At 48.7% G+C, this 18,022-nt stretch overlaps 7 protein-coding genes across 7 annotated transcripts; 4 read left to right on the top strand and 3 right to left on the bottom strand.

The window, feature by feature from the left end:
- Nucleotides 1–294: 294 nt before the first annotated feature.
- N7489_007293 (aminotransferase-like domain-containing protein) lies at nucleotides 295–2,401 on the bottom strand (the record flags this gene model as incomplete). Its single annotated transcript, XM_056713043.1, has 7 exons — nucleotides 295–552; nucleotides 636–998; nucleotides 1,024–1,461; nucleotides 1,517–1,593; nucleotides 1,651–1,818; nucleotides 1,878–1,920; nucleotides 2,231–2,401. 7 exons carry the CDS (start codon nucleotides 2,399–2,401, stop codon nucleotides 295–297), a joined length of 1,518 nt encoding a protein of 505 aa, XP_056566758.1.
- Nucleotides 2,402–3,034: 633 nt separating this feature from the next.
- Nucleotides 3,035–4,648, bottom strand: N7489_007292 (uncharacterized protein; the record flags this gene model as incomplete). The annotated part of the gene is made up of 1 exon (XM_056713042.1): nucleotides 3,035–4,648. One exon carries the CDS (start codon nucleotides 4,646–4,648, stop codon nucleotides 3,035–3,037), a length of 1,614 nt encoding a protein of 537 aa, XP_056566757.1.
- A 3,232-nt stretch (nucleotides 4,649–7,880) lies between these two features.
- On the top strand, nucleotides 7,881–9,946 carry N7489_007291 (T6SS phospholipase effector Tle1-like catalytic domain-containing protein; the record flags this gene model as incomplete). The annotated part of the gene is made up of 2 exons (XM_056713041.1): nucleotides 7,881–8,643; nucleotides 8,715–9,946. 2 exons carry the CDS (start codon nucleotides 7,881–7,883, stop codon nucleotides 9,944–9,946), a joined length of 1,995 nt encoding a protein of 664 aa, XP_056566756.1.
- Nucleotides 9,947–10,787: 841 nt separating this feature from the next.
- Nucleotides 10,788–11,786, bottom strand: N7489_007290 (uncharacterized protein; the record flags this gene model as incomplete). Its single annotated transcript, XM_056713040.1, has 2 exons — nucleotides 10,788–11,363; nucleotides 11,481–11,786. 2 exons carry the CDS (start codon nucleotides 11,784–11,786, stop codon nucleotides 10,788–10,790), a joined length of 882 nt encoding a protein of 293 aa, XP_056566755.1.
- Nucleotides 11,787–12,401: 615 nt separating this feature from the next.
- On the top strand, nucleotides 12,402–12,927 carry N7489_007289 (uncharacterized protein; the record flags this gene model as incomplete). Its single annotated transcript, XM_056713039.1, has 2 exons — nucleotides 12,402–12,602; nucleotides 12,652–12,927. Coding segments are annotated over 2 exons (477 nt in total), but the record flags the coding sequence as incomplete, so codon positions are not given.
- Nucleotides 12,928–13,399: 472 nt separating this feature from the next.
- N7489_007288 (IQ calmodulin-binding motif protein) lies at nucleotides 13,400–15,730 on the top strand (the record flags this gene model as incomplete). Its single annotated transcript, XM_056713038.1, has 6 exons — nucleotides 13,400–13,801; nucleotides 13,859–14,164; nucleotides 14,231–14,744; nucleotides 14,796–14,927; nucleotides 14,999–15,391; nucleotides 15,456–15,730. The coding sequence occupies 6 exons, from the start codon at nucleotides 13,400–13,402 to the stop codon at nucleotides 15,728–15,730; spliced, it is 2,022 nt and encodes a 673-aa protein (XP_056566753.1).
- A 729-nt stretch (nucleotides 15,731–16,459) lies between these two features.
- On the top strand, nucleotides 16,460–18,001 carry N7489_007287 (putative 2-methylcitrate dehydratase (PrpD); the record flags this gene model as incomplete). The annotated part of the gene is made up of 2 exons (XM_056713037.1): nucleotides 16,460–16,790; nucleotides 16,863–18,001. The coding sequence occupies 2 exons, from the start codon at nucleotides 16,460–16,462 to the stop codon at nucleotides 17,999–18,001; spliced, it is 1,470 nt and encodes a 489-aa protein (XP_056566752.1).
- Nucleotides 18,002–18,022: the final 21 nt, after the last annotated feature.

The following is an 18,022-nucleotide window of genomic DNA, read 5'->3' as shown; positions in this document are numbered from 1 at the left end:
TTGTTTTTGTACATAATTACATTATATCCTTAACCCTAAACATACTATTCTTTCGACCTGATATTGAATCTCGAATAGAAGACCAAAACAGTAGATTTTTTTGGACTATGAATCAAGAAGTTGAAGAAGAAGAGACGGAACTGAGAATGAGGTATGTCCTCTTGAGACACGACGAAAACCCACCCTTTTACAAAACCGCAATATCTACCATTTAAAATCGCCAAAAATTAACCGTGTTAATGCATCCTCTTTATAATAAAAGAGATTCGTCAAAATCGTAGGCCAGGGACCTATTTACAGGCCAAATTGAGCACGCAGAGACTGGGCGAAGCGCGAGATAGCCTCGTCAATCTTCTCCGACGAAGCAGCTGCGAAGGTCGCGCGGAAGAACATCTTCTCCTCGACCGTGTCGTGGTCAGGCTTGAACCAGCTGCCGCGGGAGAGGAGGACGCCTCCGTTCACAGCGGACAGGAAGATCTCTTCTTCAATATCGGCATGTGTCTTACCAGCGGCAATACCGGGGTGCTTGCGCCAGTCAATTGACATCCATTGCTGGTTATCAAGTTAGTATTCATCGCAGGATGACAAGTGAACGGCATAGACAGGGAGGATAAGAAAGACGAGGGAAAACTTACGAACATGCCAGCCGAGGGTGCTTCCCAGTGAACTATTTCACGGGGCAGATGCTTCTCGCAGGCGTGAACAAGCGAGTCACGACGAGCAGTGTACGACATGCGTAGGTTGATCAGCCAATCCAAGTACCCGGAGTGGCCCCAGTGCTCATCGAGAAGTTTGAAGAGCGCGATCTGGGCAATACCGCTAGGGTTCTGCGAGGAAACCTCGAAGTTACGGATGAAGCGCTCGATGATCTGCTCGGAGGCGACGATCCAGCCAACCCGGGAACCGGGCGAGATAACCTTGGAGAAGGACTCGAGGCGAACGACACGCCCATCAGTGTCCATGCTCAGGAATGAGGGGACAAGTGAATTGATGAACTCCTCGTGGGTGGAGGGGAGGAGGCACCGGGGAGGCGTCCCCGCTGGTATAGGGCTGCATCTGCAGGAAGTAGTATGGTTCGTCCTCGACGATGATGAGATCGTGCTTCTGTGCAACCTTGTACACGGCATGGCGGCGTTCCGCGGACTGGGTGGCACCGGTCGGGTTTTGGCCCGTTGGGATGGTGTACAGCACGTGAGGCTTGCGTGCACCCCGGGCGGCGACGTCCCAGTCTCCGAGGATTTTGTCCATTGCCTCCGGGATGAGACCTTGCTCGTCCATTGGGATGCCCGCCACCTTTATGCCAAGGGGGAAGGCGGTCTCGGCGGCACTGGCGAAGGTATATTCCTCCATAAGGATGTAGTCTCCGCGCTCACAGAACACGCGGAGAGCGGTGTCCCAGGCGTAGGTGCTGCCAGCCGTCAGGGTGCATTGCCAGTCGGAGTATGGAGGACTGTGGATGATCTGATTCAATTAGTGTATGTTGAGGAATTAAAGAGCCTTGATGTTTTATACTCACTTCGGTGTGCTCTGTGACAAAACGAAGCAATGGGGCAGCTCCGGTAGCTTGTCCGTAGTTAAGGGCAATCTCCAAGTCTAACGAATTGGATCAGTCATGGCCCTTTATAATGCATGAAGAGAATTGTGACCCACCATAGGTGCTAGTTCCTTCCTGAATATCGTGCTTTCCGGCGCGAAGAACCGTGCCTGACTCCCGAGTAGCCTCCGGAGAGAATCCGGGGGCAGTCGGGACCTTGATATCCAAGTGTTCGAAGGGGAAGTATTCAGGCGAGGGCAATCCACCACCGAGGGAAATAAGGCCTTGAAATACGATTAGCTTATAGATCAAAAGAAAAAAGAAAGGCGTTCCAAAGTCTTACCTGGGGTTTTCAGGTAACGAGCGGCAGTCTTCAAAGTGGACGCCTAAGGTGTAGGAGCAGATTAGCAAGTGTGGACTACGCATTGCGCAATTGAGTGCGAACCTTGCGAGACTTGGCTTCGAGTGAGAAACGGTCTAACATCGAGTACAAGTTAGTATAAGTGAACTATCTCTGAAAACGTCGGTATAGATTCAGAAAGGGTAAAGGTAGACATACGCTCAAACTGCTTAGCCTTAGGCTTGGTATAGCAGATCTAATGCGCCCAGACACATATCAGCATTCCGCATCCTACAATTGATTGTGCTTTTGGTCCATATCCTCACGAGCCTGTGCACAACCTAGAATTCTCATACCGGGCTCTTAAACATATCACTGTTGCATGCCGCGGCCACGCCGGTGGGCACCTTGGCCGTCTTCTCTCTCCATGCAGACACACCATTGACGGTCAAGGGTTCGGGAACAGGGACAGTCGAGGTATCTGTGACGCCCACCAAGTTGACATCTAAAGCTGTCGGTGGACTCATTGTAATTTGGTGGATAGCGGTGTAAATGCGAAGTGCGGAATCGGAGGGGTATGCGGGGAGGTATGCGGAAGGGATTTGGTATATTGGGGTGATTAGTATATCGGATTCGTCGTATGTAGTAGTATTGGCCTGATTCCGTGAAAGGGGAGCAGGCTATATAAGTTTTTTTCTAAGAAAAAAAAGAGAGGAAGGGCAATCGCAAGTGGTACCAAGGGCGATTCGGCGAAAGCGGAGCGGAACTTGATCTCTCCAGGCCGAAAGCTTTCTCCGAAGCACATGACTCATTTTGCAGGACGATTTTAGTGCAACGGAGTATAAGTCCACTTTTTGATAAGCTTCTCATTGGATTAATTCGGGGTGGCTTTAGGTACATAGAGTTCCTATTATCTCTATCGTATGCGTTGACATGTCAAAGGGCGTGGGGTAAGTGTGCTTTTTAACTACGTAGGTACCTTTTGCATGTGCTCCGCATACAAAATATACATCTGTTTAAAATCATTCCTTGTACATACTGTTTATAATTTTTATCTCAACCACTTAGAACTTGAACTGTGCCTATAATTAAGTGACCTATGAACTCCTGGGTCATCTCTTGAATATCCAAGTGGCCCATGCCCTCAAAAGTCCACGTTCTCACGAGCTGTCCACATATTTGCCTGTGGTGCCGTCAAGCTGCGCTTCTAGCACCGCTGCCTTCCCACTCAGAACACTCTTAATAGCTTCCGGGAGCTTCTCGGCAAGCTCAGCAACAGTCGAGGCACGGCCAGCCCACAACTCACCACCTGCCGCAGCCTTGGCAATACCAGCATAATCCGGCGTTGGCGCAAAGGAGATATTGAGGTCTTCGTTCGTAGCACGAGAGCCGTCCCCTTCAGGGTGAACGAGCAGCATGCTTCGCCGGGGCGCATTCCAACCCTTATTGTTCAGCACGATTGTCAAAACAGGGATTCCGTAGCGGCGGGCAATCCAGTACACAGACCCAGGCACCGAGAAGAGGAATGTTCCATCACCAACAACCTGGCAGACAAACTTTCCCTTTCCACGTCCTCCATGCTGCATGTCACTGGCAAGTTTGATGCCAAGTGCACCACCGCCAGACCAGCCGAGACCGCCACCTCCACAGTTGATCCACGACTTAGGTTCGGTAGCTGAGACTTGGTCCGCAACGAAGTGGGTCATGGTGACGGACTCGATGGCCCAGATGGTATCAATTGGAACACCCTGGCGGACCTGCGCCATCAGATAGTTAATATTCAAGGAGGCTCCACTGCCTCCCTCCGGGACCACAGCCAGATCGGATATCTCTTGTCGACGCTTCGAATACTCCTCGTCTCGGCGTTGGCCCATGGCGAGATTCTCCTCGGATCTAATGAATTGCTGTAGAGTCTCCTGGGAAGCAACATAGTCGTTGATTTGTTTGAGCGCGGTGGAAGCGTCGGCACGGAACGTAGCCATCGAGTGGATGTAGAAAACTGGGATCTGTTGCTTCAAAGGGTCGACATCAATGTGGATAATCTTGGCCGACGCAGACGGCTTGAACTGAGTAGGCACCCAAGGGACATCGCAATCTATCACAAGGATTAGATCGGATGTTCCCACCGCTTCGTGGCCTGGATATCTCAATCCCAACCATCCGGCATGGTTGGCGGGAAAGCACATGTCGCTACCACCAGTGTCCAGTACACGGATTCCCTTGAATCTATCTGCCAATGCGACCAGCTCAGTCACAGCCTGGGACTTCCTCCCAGAATATCCAGCAATGATGAGAGGGCTCTTAGCAGCTGCAAGCTCAGATGCGATCAATTCAACGCCGGAGGTTGGTAGGGCAGCGGGTTCCACAGGACCCCAGACAGCCTGGTTTAACTGATACGGCTCGATATCCTCCTCCATGACCTCTCGCGCTCCAGCGAGGTACACAGGCCCCTGTGGGTCACTAGTTGCGAATTGCAGAGCTCGGTTGACAATTTGCTTAACATTCTTGCCGGACTTGATCTCACCAGTATATCGACAGTATTGGGAGACGATTTGCTTCTGATCCGGCACGTCTTGGATCCAGTGGATGTATTCCGTGCGCGAGCCTCGCATTTCACCCTCGATTGTATAAGGCGACAGACCGGCAAATATTAAAACCGGGGCGCGCCCGCATGAGGCATTGTGAACTGCTGCTCCGAGTCCCTGCGTGCCGACATCGACGTGAACGATTACCGCCTGCGGCTGTCCGGTCAATCGGGCGTAGCCATCGGCCATAGAGAGTGCCACCATCTAATAACATATTGTATCGTCAGCGTCTCATTCATACTGCCGACTCTAACCGAAGTGCTGTCGCGAAGGTTGTTGGGTCCCATGATTCAATTGTTACCGTACCTCATTGGGACAGGTGATGATCGTAGGAAATTGGTCTTTCTTTTCCTTCTGCCCTTTCACCATCGCCTCGAGGATGGATGGGTGGTCTGATCCTAAATTGACAAAGACATGGCTGACGCCGCCCTGAAGTTGTAAAGGGTTAGAACTGAATATTTTCAGAATTAAGCTGATACTAGTACATAGTACATACCTCCCATAGGGCCTCAAAGAAAGCAAAGGAGGCTGTATAAACCCTTGGATTATGTGAGTAAAGAACATTTGAATGTCTGCATGGGGGAATTCTGTACATAGCTGGATTCTATGGTACTATAAAAGGTCGGATGGCCAAAGGGACGTGTTTCCGGTCTCTAAATGTTGATATCTGAAAAGCAAGACCGAGATGGGAGGGGAAGCATGTTGGTAATGAAGCTCAAGATCCGGGGAAGCCTTGAATTGGGATCTCGGCCACAACTCCGAGAGCGGGGGGACGTAAGGAACACCGACTACCTCTGAAGAATTCAATACATATTCCTCGGTTATACAATATTTACAAGAATCATCTCCAAATCTCTTGAGAACTTTCCCTTTCATATTCGGGCCAATATCCGCGGTTGATAAGTAAGCGGGCTTGCATGGCGCCTCCCCCCCGGGAACCGGTCTCCGAACTACATCAGCCTAGCTGCCACAGAAGCAAAGGCCTTCTTTCACCCTAGAGACAACCTACCTCTTAAGTAAATCAAATACCCTGCTTGAAAAAGACTTCGTTAGTGGAGCAAGAAAGGCCAGGTTGATCCAACAAAATGGTAGAAACTGTAGAAAGAACCGACTTTAGGAAGGTCATTCAAAGTGCAGCCTGAACATACTCGAAAATTGCAGCACGCTCTCTCATCTAGTTCTGTGATACCGCCTTAGTTATATGCCCAAGGGGACCGTATATGTTATATATTGGGTGTTGTAAATCAACTTGTTACCCTATTACTAACCTATAATACAACAATGGCTTCATGCAAGTTATTCAATGCAGTAGTCAACAGGTGAATAGTACATCGTATACAGAGTAGGCAATATGCAGTTGAACTTTTGGCTAAGGAATCCTGAGTTAAATGGTAGTAATATCTCATTGTCTTATTGTGTTGTCTACTACAGGGACACCTTGAGAGATATCAACCAACAAGCCCTGGATTTTCGGAAAACCATATACCCGTGAAAAGATTGGGAACACCCAAAGATAAGAAACCACTCGTGTCATGAAACAACCTACCAAATAGGGGTTGAAATGTGCCTTTCAGCAGGCGAATATACCCTTTCAGTAGGCGACAGTGGGCTCGATAGCTTAGAGTGACAGGACCGCCTTGTCTAGGGCAAGCTCTGCAGGAGGCTGTAGCGGTATGATAGCCGAACGAACGGACATATTACCTGATATGGAAACTTTGGATGTCTGTGCTCCACAGAGATGTAATGACAATAGCTGATGATGATCTATACCATGCCATGAAGCTCTCTATATAGCTCCACAAAGACAAACAAACGAAGGCCTCGAAACCAGAAAGGAACTCAGAAGGGCAAAGGAAGATCTGACAAACCTGCTTGAAAGTGATGGAATAAAATATAATTCCAGTTTGACACAAAGCAATGCTTCGATGCAACAATAACAAAGACGGAGCGATACCTATTCGGCGTTCGTTCGAAACAGTAAGACTCCTGTTAAGGCGACCAGATTTACATTATACCTATCTGCGTAGCACCCGCTTTAGATTGCCATGCGCCAAATTTCGGCGACATCTCGGCACGAAGCCTAAATAACCGGACCCCCATTCGCTGCTTGGATAGACCTGGGCTAGCCTCAACAATTGCAATTACTACCCAACATCATATCAACATCTTCCCGAGCTCGGCATGCTTTTAGAATCTAATGTACATGATATTTTGACCAACCGGCCTCCCTAGGGATGAATCCTTTGCTAACTATAAATACTGCGACTCCCATTTCTACGATTCTACGCCGATGGCGATTTCCTTTGTATATCGGCCAACGCCCTGTTTCTTGACAAAGTCTAACATCCTCCAGATTTAACCTACCTAATCGCTATCTGTTCTGTCATCGAGACTGGCCTCGGAATTACAGCAGGAAGTCTCACCACCCTTCCGCCCCTATTCCGCCGACTCCTAGATGGAAATCCGACTCGCAATCCCAAGTCACGCAACCAAGGAACATATTCAGAGACATACGCACTGTTCAATATGCAAAAGTGAAGCCTTGAAAGGGTCACGAAAACCGAAACACTGGCGCCCCGGTCTCGACCTCGATGACACCAGAACAGTTGTCACAATCTCGTGGCAGCGGAGAAACAGGCTCTGAATTAGTAACAGCAGCCAAGAAGCCTTGTACACTAAGCTGGTAACGTCAAACCGGGTCACGATACAGAGCACCTTTGTACAGTTGGGGGCGGGAGGGGTTGGTGACTAGAGGGTTTCTTTATGTATAATAATGATTATTGACTTAGATTCATCGCATTTATATGTTGTACAAGCCACGTAGCCCTCCAGGGCTGACCCTGGGGGTCTGCAGGGCTCAGCACCCCTCTCACCCTTCTGCTCACCCATCGGGCCAATCCACACAGTTAACTCGACTTTTACCACTGGCACGGACCTCGAAAGTCCAGCTGCACTTTCATCTGTAATACGGGATCTCCGGGAAAGTTTGCGGCTGTACCACCCCGTCGCTTAGATTTTCATGCTGATCATAACCTTGTGGAGGCTAACCATGCGGGGCTGACGTCGCTGGGGCCGTCAAGGTTCGTGCTCAGGTAATTATTGGCTTGGCAAAAGGCTATGCTAAGCTGATCCCGTGAAGATTTTGTCAACCCTTGCAGGAGCTGAAGAGAACACGGGCAATGGGGCGCCTGGGCAGCAAAACGTGGTGTTGAGGCTCGTATAGTAGCGGGAGAGTTCATGTAGGTAGCAAAAAGCCGATCATTCGAAGGCCAAGAAACGGATCCTATTCGTCGGACAGCACTAATAAGAACCCAGGGAAGGGTGTAAACAAAAGTTATATAGGCTGAGTGGTGCCCACCTCCTAGTTAGACTTGATCCGAATCCTCTCCCACGGCACATTAAACCCCATTGTACATACAAAATGTCTCTATGCTCCGATGTCCATGAGCCACCATATAAAATCCAACAGAGAAAGGACTCAAAGGCTCACCCCAGCCGCAAGCGCATTGTTATCTGCTGCGACGGAACATGGCAATCCGCCGTCTCAGGCAAGAAAAATGTCCCATCTAATGTGACTCGTCTCTGTCGCGCTCTGAACAGTGTCGGGACCGACGAACATGGGAATCAGTGGCAGCAAATAGTCTGGTATGATTCCGGAGTTGGCACGACTTCAGGTCCATTGGGACAAAAGATTGAAGGCGCCATTGGCCTAGGTCTGGAAGGGAATGTCCTCGAAGCGTATAACTTCCTTGTCTTGAATTACCAACCGGGCGATCAGATTATGTGTTTTGGTTTCTCGAGGGGTGCGTTCACGGCACGTACCATTGCTGGTCTGATCTCGGATATTGGCATTTGCAGTAAACAGGACCTGAACCGGTTTCCCGATCTCTGGGAAGTTTATAAGAAAAGTAAGCCCGGCGAGCGGTTCTATTGCAGTGACCTCTGGTTCGAGTGGATGGATGGGAAGGCCGATGAGGATCAGGGAGCTCGAGGTGATAGTTTCGTATTTGAGAAGCGTCCTGAGGGCGACTGGGCTCAGCAGGGATCAAGGGACGTGGAAGTTGTTGGCGTTTATGATACCGTCAGCGCTATTGGAATGCCAGAGGTACTGGGAATGAAGCTGCCATCGTGGCTCTCGTGGTGGACGCGTAAGGGTGGGTGCGAAAATGTTGAACTTTCAACTAGTAAGTATACTAAGACCTCGTTCTTGCCCCAGCGTGACTTCATGGTGGCCGCAATACTGACAAACGGTCAGATGTCAAACATGCATTCCAGGCTTTGGCCCTCGACGAACACCGCAACGCATTTTCCCCTACTCTATGGTATCTCCCAAAAGTTGGAAACGTCACTCCAGAGCAGATACAAACCCAGAAGAGCATGGTCGATCAGAAAGCTCAAGCATGGGATGATCTCTTGCAATACGCAATTCGCCTCAAGGATAGCGGCAATGCTAGCGATGAGGACGTCAACAACGCCGCCCGAAAACTAAATGAGACCGCCAGAGAGTTGAACCGGGAGACTCGAAAGCTCTTAAAGCTACAAGATGACCACAAACACCAGCACCACCCGCGGACGTTGACACAAGTGTGGTTCCCCGGCTATCACATTAACATTGGCGGAGGCTCGAATGAAGCCCTCAAAGGTGATGGTGACATCGAAGAAATGTCTAATATCACCTTCTCCTGGATGCTGGACCAAGTCAAGCCCTACCTGTCATTCAACGAAGAGTCTCTCCAAGAGGAAAGAGAAGAGAGAGAATACTATATTTCAACACTTGTGGAAGAAACAGCCTATGAATCCTTGGGAGGTTGGGCTCGTCGCAAGGTTGCAGCAATATCCTCGGCTTTTAAACCCAAACAACCCTCCACCTCTTCCGTCGAGTCCGTGAAGCGTCGCAGCTATGGTTGGGGAACAGGTCCGATGCAAGACAGCTTTACGCCATTCTACTACCTCAATGGTTCGGAGAGGCGTACGCCTGGAAACAATGATCCTTTCGACAAAGACGGAAATCTGCTAGGAGAGACTTTTGAGTTTATTCATCCGGTGGTGGGATTTAGAGCGAAGCAGATCAAGGACTACACGCCGATTGGGCGTGATGTCAAATTTGCCCGTCGGAAGGTGGTTGACAAGGATGGTCGCTCTGCTTATGGCTATGATCTGGGCGGTGCTCGCAAGCCTTTGCCCGAGTGGCGTTTAGGAGGAGTTGACTCTTATGAGAGGCTTGCCATCACCAGCAAGGCCGCATATGATTATGTCGACGAACTAGACCTTGATTTGAAGACTGGGATCAAGACACTCCGCCGGTCTGTTTGTGGAGTTCGAGATATTGACCTCGGGATTGAAGTCCCCAACACTGGACAACAGGAGGATCTCAAATCGGAGCAATCTCAACAGGGGAGTATCCAATCGACGGGCTTTGGAACTAAGGAGATGCTATTGAGGAGCTCAGATGTTTCATACAGCGGGGAGGCAGTAACTGCGGTATGATTGGCTTTCAAGAGCCTCCGATTTGAAACAATCATGTACGGGATCAAATGCATTGGCAGGTATATATCTGTCCATGGCAGCGCGGGCGGCTTTATGTACAGCTTTTCTTTTTCGTGCAATGCTTTATTTAATTCCTTTAATAATAATTACACCGGTCAAATTACGCAGTGCTCACATAGACGACTCCACTGGGTCCTTGGCTTCGTGAACCCATCCTTTCATCCAATCTGATATACATTGGTAGATAGGTGATGAATTGTGTGGGAATTGATTCCTTTCACGAGGACATGAGTAGGACAATTGAGAGAGCATTGAGAGTGTTGTTTCAGACAGCACAGAGGCTTCGTTGTCCTACCAGGCACATTGTACGTGCAGAGGTTGTGACGCTGACAAGTGATCCTGAGTATAACAAGGTAATAGGAGCTAATGATTTGATTGAAGAGCAATATACAAATCTTGGACCCTTGGAACTAGTTATGACTTGTTATACAAGGCGTAGCCCATCAAAGGTGCAATGCAGGAGGCACTCTCCCTTCATTCTATTTCACTCTATCGAAGAGCCTGCACAACGTGCACTACATGAGAGGCTAGCGATAAGGTATTAAAGACCCATTTACACTACACCAAAACCCGGCGTTCCTTTTGATAGAGAGAGACTACAGACAGTGGAAATGTAGGGTCCTCTGGAAAATGTGATAGTTACGTGAGGAAGAAAGAAACTATCTACAGGTGAAGCTAATCAATATGTGTATGAGATTCTATAACCTGGGGATGTGAATATTATTTACAGCTAAACTAGTGTGTTGTTCTTTTCTTCGATAAAAGTAGGCTTCCAAAAGGCTTAACCTCGGTAGGGAGGCCCTTGCCCTCGAATAAATGGGATTTGGTAAGTAAGAAGCTTAGGGAGTGCCCTTTTAGCAACTTGTCCCACGATGACCTTCCCATTCTCGAATGCAAAGCAATCCAAAAGAGTACCAAGGATAACAGCATCTTGGACAAGGTTCATTTCGCCTTTTAGCTTCCGGTGGATTTCTGTTGGCATACCATCGAACAGCTCGTGCCAAAAAGCCCTTTCCGCATCTTCAAATTCCTCTGGTATACAAAACTCCCCGCCACTGTATGCGCCAGCATATGTATGAATACGACCGAAACAAATCCCGAAAGGAAGAGGCGTAGATAGCTCCCAGTCAACTAAGCCAGTAACATTGCAGTCCTCGTCGATGAGAACGTCCACTTCGTTAAGATCATAGTGAGCAACCCATAGTGGAAGCTCTTTGAGCTGCTCTAGCTTATCAACAAAACTTTGAAGTTGATGCTGATATGGTTTGACATCATCTTCCGACGATGCCAAGAGGGCCTCAAGGTGTGATCGGATGCGGCCTTCAACAGCCTCATCGCTGTTATTCGCGAGACAGCCCTTGGATAGAACACGACCAAGAGATTTGTTGATAGCGATTCAGCCCTGTGCCCCTTTGCCGGAAATTCCTCGGAACCACATTTCGCCTGGCAAAAGGTTAAAGGAATAGGCCCAAACACCCTGCGCAAGAAGCTCTACGTCTTCTAAAGCAGTAGCGTCAGGCACAATAGAGCCTAGGGCCTGTCTCGCTATTTTGAAGGCATTTAGATCAAGTGGCTCAGTACGGAACTGATGCACTATCTCACGTTTATCCTTTAGGATCAAAAAGAGGGTCCGACTGAACATTACCTGCATAGGAGGCCTGTCGACACGGTCCACGCCGCTACCCAGATGTTTGAGAATCAATTTCTTGACCCATTTGACCTGCTTTGATGGAGTATTGAGAAGCTTAGGCAGATCTTCATCACAAATAATCTCTGGCATAGTGTAAGATGGGATGACGGGGTCAAGAAAACAGCGCAATTGGTTTGGTAGCAATATCATGAGAAGAGGATAGATCTCGGGTTAGGACCTCAAAAGTAGGTAGGGGCGGTGAAAGGCTGACCTGGCGGTCTGCAGCTACAGAAATCAAATTTGCCTACTCGCTAGTTCATCGTATCACTTGGCGCCTTCCTTGGTGCAATGCGACAAGGAATATACAGCAGCAAGCAATAGTTCAAGGAACAAAAGGAGGGAGGAGAAACGACAGGTTGTGTGACCATCATTATTCCTACAGATGAGGATGAGGATGATAATGATGATTGGTCCTGATGCAGGCTATTGAAGATTCCAACCTGGCCCAGCTTGACCTTGTGTGAACATAGGGCTAAGCATCATAATATCCAATCAAGATCGACGCGGTGCTTTTACGCATGGCATCCATGGTGGACCACATACTACACTACACTGAAATACATTTTCTTAGAACTTAGTTGGTTGTACCAGTTGTACCACCGTTTCACCAGAAACACGCCGGAATATATCACAACTCCAAACCAGAGGAAATAACGGTTACTTTTGGGACATACTATTGGGGCGCAAATTGATATCAATACAGCCCATGAGGGCTATAAAGAAGCTCTGTCTGTAAATCTTGGATTGAGCTTCATAAACCCTCAAATCATCTTCGATACCAGTTATCTGCAGTACCGCTTCATCCCTCGTATCTTACGTCGAGCAGTGATGGATTGCCTCGCCGCTATTAGCGTGCTTTGGGATGGTATGAGGAAACGGGTTATGACAGGTGTCCCAAAGGATGAGGTTAGGAGCACACCTACGTTATATAGCAATTCGTCTAATGATAACGAAGGCTATAGTCTTCATTGATGCGCAAAGAGGCGCGGACGACCTTGTGGTGACGATTTGTCGAGGATTTTCACCAGACTACTTGTCATGGAGCGAATTCAAGTCACTTGGGTCATTTGCAACAAGCGCAGTTGTCGCTGCTGGATGGAGCTGCAGGAAGTTGGATCAGATAGCGGAATCTGTGCGCGAAGGGCTGTTTCTTGAGGAAGAATTGGATCGGCTTCGAGAACAGGCCAGGGATAAGCGTATTCGGGTTTCTATTCGTCGTCCCTCAGATTAACTATGAGCGTTTTGAGGCTAGACGGAGATTTGGATGACCGTGGTAGCCGGAGTTACCTGTATGGGTTATTCACAGTCTTGCTAGGGCACGAGAAGCACACAGTCAATGTCCTACTATGTTAGCTTTGTTGCGACTATGTTATTGGATGTTTTCATAGGCAGTCAAATATCCCAGGGCGAATTGTACGATGAGACTTCAACATATATAGATATCCTTCTCTAATCAAAACACCTAATAAAACCAGGAACAACGTGTTATTGTGGGGTATGCAGTATTCGACGTCATAGGGCTGAATGGTCACTGCCAAGTTGGAAGACCCTCAGTGAATATTTAGGCATCACAATTCTTCGGCTCCATTTTTCTTTATCAAAAACCTTTGGGCCCAGTTGACGTTCTCCAAGAAGCCTCCCAGAAGCCCCCAAGAAAGCTCGGCGGCTTAGGGCCAAGTGCTCTACGTCATCTCATCTCGGCCATGGATGGTATATTTCACCCGTGGAACTTTTCTGGAACAATATTGAACGGCTTGGAGTTTGTCAAGTTAGTTGCTGCGACCAGTTCATTTTTTCTTGTTGGGATCATTTTGGTCATTCGACAACCCCCAAGTCCCAATTGGGTTCGGTGCGAGATGTTTCCACGCAAGGTGTACAGTATGTGTCAAGGGCAGACAGTAACCTCAGAGTTAGCTCTTGATCCATCGCAGTGTCCGCATAAAGTCTTTCATAAACTGTTTGAGAGTCGCCATGCGTTGCGTACATACGATGGCGCAGCAGAATCAGATGTCGACAAAGCAGAATGGGAATCATTAAATGAGCTGCAGAAGGCTCGCGCTTGCGGGAACTTTGGGATGGTGGAAACGAGTGATTTATTTCTAAAGGTAGATTAATTTGCTACATCGACATTGTGAGAGAAGAGTCTAACACATGTCCACTAGGTTTATCATGATGCCTTATGTTGCTTGGCAGAGAACCCAATGTCAGGAGTCGTATCCCCCAAGTTGCTGGGAAGCACGGGAGTTTTGCCGTTGACAATTGTCGCTCCGTTACCTGATCTCTGTCGCCATTTAGCGAATTGTATTGTGCGCGCTGAACATGAAGTCTTTTTGGGTACCAATTTCTGGATCCATTCGGACGCATCGACATTAGTGACGAATGCTATCCGGGCGCTTTCCAAACGAGCAGGAGAAAGGGGACAAAAGATAGTTATGAAAATGATTTATGATCGTGGAGATCCTCGCCAGGTGAGCGCTCTTATCCCGGTGTATACCAAATTATGATCTTTAGACATGATTCTAATGAAACACTAGGCATGGGAGAATCGATTAAGTGTCCACGAGGACCAATATGTAGGCGGGAAAGTGAAGCTACCTGCTGCGAGCGAGATCCCCAATGTCGATCTCCGGGTCATCAACTTCCACCGGCCTGTCTTTGGAACGTTCCATGCAAAATTCACCGTTATTGACCGGCAGGTGGCTCTCATACAGAGCAGTAATATTCAAGACAATGACAATCTTGAGATGCTAGCTCATATCGAGGGTCCAATCGTTGATTCTTTCTATGATTCTGCTTTGCTTTCGTGGGGAAAGGCTCCTGACCCCCCATTCCCACTTCTTAACTCTCCAGCCAGGGGTGCTCCGATACCATGCCGCGAAGAAAAGAATGACGGTATCCCTATTGAGAATGGAGATACAGCTCTTCCTGAACATACTATCACCTCTCCACATTATGACATTGACTTTAAACAAGAGGCCCGGAGAGTTAACGATTGTGTTCATCCACGAGGCGACGAAACGCGCACACAGGCTGTCAGCCGTCACCTCAGTATGTGAAATGTGTGTGCACTATCTATGACAATACCTAACAATTAAACAGACACAACTATCCAGCCTAAAACGACAGGCGACGCACCAGACAGCGACCAGGATAATATGTTCAATCCTTATATGATCCTACCTCGACACGAGCCCTTCGCAATGGCATTGGTAAACAGGGAACCCTTTGGATGTAAGTCAAAGCCATAAAGGGAAGGTCCCGCAGACAGCCATAACGTAACTCTGACTCTTGATTTACTCAAGCTCCAAACCACAGCAGCATTTATACCCCGCAAAATGCGGCGTGGCTATCCGCAATCAATCACGCCCAGCACTCAATCTTCATTCAGACACCAAACATGAACGCCGAGCCTCTGCTGGAACCCCTCCTTAATTCCGTTCGCCGCGGCGTCGTGGTATCCTGCTATCTCTGCCTTGGCTACAACGACGCAGGCGAGCTTCTCCCGTTTCAAAATGGGACCAACGAAATGATTGCGAACAGGCTATACAAGTCGCTCAAAACCGACGAAGAGAAATCCCGTCTACGGGTATATTATTATGTTGGCAAGGACCAGACTCGTCCGATTCATAATAGCTTCAAGAAGCGAAGCTGTCATATTAAGTTGATGATTGTAGATGAGCAGATTGGGATTCAAGGTAAGTCTAGAAAGCAAAACAGGAGAGAGGTATACATTGTCCAAGTACCTGACAATATCTCCAGGCAATGGAAACCTCGACACCCAGTCATTCTTCCACAGCCAGGAAGTCAATGTTCTTATCGATTCCAGGCTCGTTTGTCGTGCTTGGACTGAGTTGATCAACCGCAACCAAAATACTGCTAAATATGGCGCTGCAAGTACAAAGGATGGCTGCTGGCATGATCCTGAGACTGGCAAGGCCCCAGTGGGCTCAATGGGACCTACACGGGGTCGGTTCAGTTGGGCTAAGGGAATCATTGGCGCTGTACAGCGAGTGAGAGGTGTTGGCGGATTCTAGAAGCTGATTTACTTATATGCTTGGGGGCGTTCTATTTCGGGATATTCCTGTCTAGAGAGTGGATAAACAATGCTCGGATCTCATTCGGCAATGTGAATGAATGATATATGGAAATGCCCTCTTACTGAAAGACGAACTGTTTCCTTGGCCCCGTCCTAGAGTGCACTAATCTGTATTGGGTGTAGAGAGCAGGATAATGTAAAAGTATTTGAGTTGGTGGTTGTGGATGGCGGTTAAACTCGCAGGTCAATCTAGGATGAAATGGATCGCGGAAATTGGGCATTCGGTGATCTGCCACTTAACTCGACATTTGATATGAATCATTGAAAATGGGTTAGTCGACAACAATTTGACGCAGCGTACATTCCGACAAATACAGGCTAGTGACAATATAGAGGGAGATTGGCTATTAGTGGAAGATGGAATCTGCACTGGCTTTCTTTCTAGTTTCAGTGTTTGACTTCCTGTACTCTGCGTGATGTGAAGAAGAATAATTTCACTCATTTACTTAGGGATTCAGTCGCGAGTGTGTGACTTTCATGTTTTTCAATGGCAGGCCTCACTTAAGAACCTCGGATCATTCCTGGAAATCCACCGAGGACTTCTACAACACGTAGTACGCTCTGCACCGAATATTGACAAAACGATAAACTTCCGTGGTCTCCCAATTTTACAAAAGACCAGTCACAAAATCAAGCCAAATCTCCTCTAAAACACTCATCCGCATAAATGTCTTGCCCATACGACCAACCAATAGTCGACGTAGTAGACTATGTCTACCACCACTCCCTCAACCAAGATGACGAAGCGATTTGGAAATGCGCGAGGACAGCCCTGCTTGACGCAATGGGCTGCGCCATCGAGACAGCAGCGACGAGCACTGAATGCCGAAAGCTGCTCGGTCCTGTGATCGAGGGCACAGTCGTGCCGGATGGATTCCGGGTCCCAGGAACGGAGTTGCAGATCGATCCCGTGAAGGGGGCTTTCGATCTGGGTGTGCTCATTCGGTACTTGGATCATAATGATGCGCTTGGTGCTGCGGAGTGGGGACATCCTTCAGGTATAGTTCGTTGAGGAGAAGTGGGTAGGAACGAATCGTGCGCGTGAGACTAAAATATGGCTTGCAATGCAGATAATCTCGGCGCTATACTCCCAGTCATGGATTGGCTATCGCGAGCAAGCTTATCTGGTCAACTGGTTCATAATGGCCCGCCGTTGACGATGCAGACGCTGCTCATCGCGCTGGTTAAGGCATACGAGATACAGGGGTGTTATCAAATGCGGAATGCGTTTAACGCATATGGAATCGACCATGTGGTGCTAGTCAAATTGGCTTCTGCTGCTGTTGTTTGCTGGTTGCTTGGGATGACAGATGAACAAGCCATGGCGACTATTTCTCATGTTTGGATGGATGGTCATCCGAACCGGGTGTACCGATCCGGCACAAACACCATCCCGAGGAAAGGATGGGCAGCAGGCGATGCGGCGAGAAGAGCTGTGCAGTTGGCTCTACTGGTGCGGGACGGCCAGCCTGGTTCGCCAGGGGCGTTGAGCGCGCAGCCGTGGGGGTTTTGGCAGCGGACTTTTGGCGAGGCGGGATTTGTACTTCCACGCCCATTTGGGTCGTGGACGGTACAGAATGTGCTGTTCAAAAGTATGCCTGTAGAAGGGCATGCGATCTCGGCTGTGGAAGCGGCTGTTCTGCAAGCGCGTCGATTTCGACAGAAGGGGCTGTCAGATCCACTCAAACAGATCCAGCGAATAGACTTGCGAACGACTGCTGCTGCGTTTTTGATCATCAACAAACATGGGCCGCTGCGCAATGCTGCTGACCGTGACCACTGCATTCAGTATGTGGTCGCCTTGGCTTTCTTGAAGGGTAGTCCACCAGAGGCTGTGGACTATCTTGACAGAAGCCCTTGGGCGAATAGTGTTGAGCTTGCAACTCTGCGAGAAAGGATCGTGGTGCAGTCAGACCACAAGCTCACAGAGGACTACTTGGATCTGGACAAGAAGAGTATTGGTGCGGGCTTGACGGTTCATCTCGCAGATGGTTCCGCGTTGCCTCAGATATTGATTGAGTATCCCGTAGGACATGCGCGGAACCCCAAAACACCAGCTGCGGTACAAGAGAAGTTCTTCCAAAACATGGGGCTTATGTTCTCTGCGACAGAGATCGGTCGGATATTGGGTGCTGTTCAAAATCCAGATACTCTGATCTCGGATTTCATAGATCTGTTTCTCCAGCCACCGGCCAAGGCAAGGTTCTAGGAGGCAAATCTATCTGCAGCC

This window comes from Penicillium chrysogenum (genome assembly GCF_028827035.1).
Source record: "Penicillium chrysogenum strain IBT 35668 chromosome Unknown utg000004l_segment0_segment0, whole genome shotgun sequence".
Classification (NCBI taxonomy): Eukaryota; Fungi; Ascomycota; class Eurotiomycetes; order Eurotiales; family Aspergillaceae; genus Penicillium; species Penicillium chrysogenum.
The sequence above is the reverse complement of the archived record's forward strand: the minus strand, read 5'-3'. Positions and strand labels throughout refer to the sequence as shown.